The sequence below is a fragment of the Cyprinodon variegatus genome, unplaced genomic scaffold (assembly GCF_000732505.1).
Source record: "Cyprinodon variegatus isolate N-32 unplaced genomic scaffold, C_variegatus-1.0 Scaffold816, whole genome shotgun sequence".
In the NCBI taxonomy this organism is placed as follows: domain Eukaryota; kingdom Metazoa; phylum Chordata; class Actinopteri; order Cyprinodontiformes; family Cyprinodontidae; genus Cyprinodon; species Cyprinodon variegatus.
The window spans coordinates 258,870-263,181 of NW_015151269.1; the positions used below are offsets into that span (position 1 = coordinate 258,870).

At 43.2% G+C, this 4,312-nt stretch overlaps 1 protein-coding gene across 1 annotated transcript in view; it reads right to left on the reverse strand.

The window, feature by feature from the left end:
- The window catches only part of cars (cysteinyl-tRNA synthetase), a 17,377-nt gene that overhangs the window by 1,461 nt on the left and 11,604 nt on the right, over window positions 1-4,312 (reverse strand). Inside the window, exons 10-20 of the mRNA XM_015396703.1 lie at window positions 3,919-4,031; window positions 3,669-3,797; window positions 3,292-3,421; window positions 3,111-3,214; window positions 2,693-2,790; window positions 1,133-1,322; window positions 862-924; window positions 697-778; window positions 534-614; window positions 337-404; window positions 161-220 (exon numbers count right to left, since the gene is read on the reverse strand). Of these exons, the coding sequence (XP_015252189.1) occupies window positions 161-220; window positions 337-404; window positions 534-614; window positions 697-778; window positions 862-924; window positions 1,133-1,322; window positions 2,693-2,790; window positions 3,111-3,214; window positions 3,292-3,421; window positions 3,669-3,797; window positions 3,919-4,031 (1,118 nt within the window). The remainder of the gene's footprint in view (window positions 1-160; window positions 221-336; window positions 405-533; window positions 615-696; window positions 779-861; window positions 925-1,132; window positions 1,323-2,692; window positions 2,791-3,110; window positions 3,215-3,291; window positions 3,422-3,668; window positions 3,798-3,918; window positions 4,032-4,312) is intronic.

Below are 4,312 nucleotides of genomic sequence, written 5' to 3' on the forward strand. Positions count from 1 at the left end.
GGGACAAGTAATGGCGAGCCGTTGATTTAAGACATTTCAATACCAATTAAGGCCTTAGTTTTATTTTGAAGAATTCAATGCCTTTTAAGACTTTTTAAGGACCCGCGGGAACCCTGTAGATTGATAGACAGTGGAAGGACAGAAGAAAAAAAAAGCTGACCTCCTGCTCCTGTTTCCTCCTGGCAGCTTCTTCCTTCTTCCGTTTCTTCTCCTCTTCCATCTGTGAAGAAAGGAAAACGTCTCAAAGCTTCTCTAACTTCATCCGCTGCTTCCTTTGTTTTATTTTAATGATTTCCCAGTTATAAAACCTGGATGGATCAGTGAAAATCTTCCTACCTTCTTCTTGTCCTCTTTCTCCTTCAGTAAAGTCTCCTTATCCACCAGTTTCACCACGGTGGGCTGACCTGAAACACAGTCACTGTCAGAGTGAATCAGCTGCAGAAGAGGAGGTGACCTCTGACACCTGCTCTCTCATGTTCTCAATCCATCACCAGAGGTCAGAAATGTTCCTCCGCGTTAAAAAGCTGCATCACCTTCATGATCCTCCAGTCGGACTCCCAGCTCCGGCAGCGTGTCGTCCCGCACCACGTCGCACAGCTGCAGCAGCGCCGTTACTGGACAGTTGGAAAGAAGAGGACTGGTTCAGGATCCTGCAAAGCGTGTTTCTGCTCTAATGGACTTGGGATTCTCCCTCACCTTTCTGCTCTCTGGCGATTCGCCGGACGTTCTCTCTGAAGTCTGACAGCACGGCGAGGTACGGCATCACCGTGCTCTCCAGCTGCAGGGATGGGACAAAGAAAACGGATAACTGGGAGCTCTGGTTCAGGTGGATTTCCTGCCACCGAGGAGCCGTTTACTTACATCGACTGTTTGGCCTCCGACAGGAAAACCGATGGGATCCGAACCTTCGATCGCTCCAAAGATCTGAACGACAGAAAAAGCTCATAAAATTTGAAACTATGAAACTAAGAAAAGAGCGGCGGTAAACTTTAAGGTAATACCAGATAAACATGAACAAATAAAAATAGAAACTTTTTCTTTACTCCTTTTTTATTTGACTTTAGATTTTCCTCATGTCTTAAACAGAGACGGCCCCAGTGTGGACCCGTCCAGCTGAATCGTCTCTGCTCACCTTCAGCATGTTGGTGAGGTATGAGGCGATGCTCTCCAGCAGCAGGCGGTTGGGCCTCAGCTTGGAGCTCTTCCTGCCAGCGATGTAGCTGTTGCTGTGGCTGACCAGCAACCTCATCTCCTCCATGGCGCCGCGCGTGTCCATGTTGTCACACAGGGCCTGGTGGACGGCGGACTTCCTGTCATAGAAACTGAACCAGAACCAGACGGTCAGTCTGTAGCAGAGTTCCAGCAGATCTGGAGGTGGAGCTTATTAGGTTCAGTTGTACTATAGAACCTCAGAGTTCGGCCTTTCGGAACAGCATTTTTGCAAACACAGAAGAAGAAAGAGCACCTTGGCACCTCCTTTTCAAATGAGCTGCGACTTTTGGAAGTAGCTGAAGTATTATTTTAACTTACGGTGTGTGAATGAGCTGCTCCCAAATGTAAAAAAACATAATTCTATGTTTGCTATGGTTACGCATCATACCAAATATTAAAGTTATAGTGGAGGATGTTCTTTTTCCGGGTGGATCATCAAAATAAGTGGTCCTCCTATTTGTCAATCGTTCTGGTGATATGTCCTACGTGCTCGTCCCCGTTTTCACTTACCGATGGTGAGTCTGACAGTAGAAAAATTTAAAATCTTCTTTCGGAAAGCAGGCTTGTATGAATTCTGACTTTAATCTCAGAATTCTGACTGAATTCTGACAGTTTACAAACATGTTAGCATCAAGCCATAGCCATGTGTGTTTTAGAGACTAGCTCTCTTGTTTTAATGACCTTCTGCTCCTCCATTAATGAGGGGACCCCTCAGGCATGTAAAAAGTTGCCTAATTCCGTCATTTTCCACCAGTGTGTCGCTGTTCCTCTCAAACAACTCACATCTTTGTCAGTGAAGCTGAGTGCTCCAACATCTCTTCCTTCATGGTGCCCATCTACATTAAGATCCATAATTCTGAGATTAAAGTCAAAATTCTGCCAAAAAAAGTCAGAATTCTGAGATTAAAGTCAAAATTCTGACAAAAAAATCAGAATTCTGAGATTAAAGTAAAAATTCTGAGAAAAAAGTCAAAATTTTGAGATTAAAGTCAGAATTCTGAGATTAAAGTGAGAATTCTGAGATTAAAGTCAAAATTCTGACAAAAAAAATCAGAATTCTGAGATTAAAGTCAAAATTCTGAGATTAAAGTCAAAATTCTGAGATTAAAGTCAAAATTCTGAGATTAAAGTCAAAATTCTGAAATTAAAGTCAGAATTCTGAGAAAAAAATAAGAATTCTGAGATTAAAGTCAGATTTCTGAGATTAAAGTCAGAATTCTGAGAAAAAAATTAGAATTCTGAGATTAAAGTCAGATTTCTGACTTTTTTCCCATATTAAACTGATATAAAATTTAAAAATCAGTTAACTTTTTTTTTCTCCAGTGGCCCTAATCCTCTTCCGTAAACACCAGAAGCGAAAAAACACAGGAGAAAAGAAATGGATCCACAACAGCTAGCTGATCCGCGCTAACGTTCAGCCACTGTAGGCAGCACTATTCTAGAAGGAATCGATAACCTTTTTACTCCTTTGCCGCCTCACCTGTTGTTCAGCTCGATCTCGGCAGCCTCCCACTTCTCGAAGCGGCCGGTAAGATCTGTGGGAGCTCTGAGGATATCTTTGACGTTCAAGAAGAACTCCTGTTGAGGACAAACAAAAACAGCTGTTAGGAAGCTGCTCCAGGAGGCTGGAAGGACCGACAGTAACTGGTGCAAACACCCTGGTGAAGATTCTCAGTCATCCAGGTCAGTCATTCAAAAAAAAAAGAAAATTAAAAACAATTCACTGGACTTTGTTTCCAAGTTTGAAGACGTTTTGCTTCCCATCCAAGAAGATTTTTCACTTCACATATTGAATTGAAAGATCTTCTTGGATGGGAAGCAAAAAGTCTTCAAACCTGGAAACAAAGTCCAGCTGATTGTTTTTAGTTCTCTTTTTTTGGAATAGTGTGAACACGTACATTCAGGAACTTCTCATACTGGACGGCCGACTCCATGGTGTTAGAGGAATAATCCAGGGTGTCTTTCCAGGAATGCATGAGGAAGGCCAAGCGGAGCTGTCGCGCTGCAGGAGGAACATTTTACATCACCTGATGAACATCTACAGAACCATGAGAGCAGAACCAAGCAGCAGAATCTCACCTGTGTTCTTGGCCAAAGCGTCTTTAATGGTGATGAAATTTTTGAGTGATTTGGACATCTTGCAGCCGGCGATGGTCAGGTGACCAGTGTGCAGGAAGTAACGCACCCAGTGATCGTTCTCAAAGAACGCCTGAGGAGATAAAGCAGGTCAGATGAAGCCACCTTCCTCAAGGAAAACATTAATGTTAGCCTTCATGCCTTTTTAAGGATGTTTTCCTTCCAAACAGCCAGATTCTGTGTAATTCAGAAAATAATATTTTTTTTTTACTTTGGCTAAAATAAAAAAAAGTTTCAGTCCAGTTCTTGTGATCCGCCATAGATCTCCGGCTCTTTGGAAGGAGAACATAAAGAAGTGAGCAGTGATCAGGAAAGCAGACCTCAGACTGGGCCAGCTCGTTGTCATGATGGGGGAAGCGGAGATCAAATCCTCCTCCATGGATGTCCATAGACTCTCCTAAGATGGAGCCAGCCATGGCCGAACACTCGATGTGCCAACCCGGCCGGCCCTGTGCAGCATCCAAACAAAGGTAAGCTTTATCATCTTCATTATGAAAAGGCTTGGATCAGCCGAACATCTCAGGTTGCATCAGGTAGAAGCTCATATTCGGGCACAGTGTGATGACTCACCTTCCCCCACGGTGAGTCCCAGGACGGCTCTCCTGGCTTTGAGGCTTTCCACAAGGCAAAGTCGTTCTGGGACTTTTTCTCACTCAGTCTGTCTGCAGAGATGCTCAGATCGCCTGCAGAGACACAGGATGAAGACGAGGCTATAAACAGAAATCTGTTCATCTCTTCTTCAGGGTTTCTACAGCATGAGGCGAGTTAAATTCAAGACTTTTTAAGACTTTTTTAATGCCACTTGGAAGAAAAATTTAAGACCAAATTCACAAGAAACACAAGAAAAATCCGCTTGCGACGACCGTTTCAAATTTTGAAAAGCTTCCCATACAGGAAGAAAGCTAAAAACACACAAATGACAGATATACCGTAAATTCTCTAATATAGGCCCGGGCCTTTATTT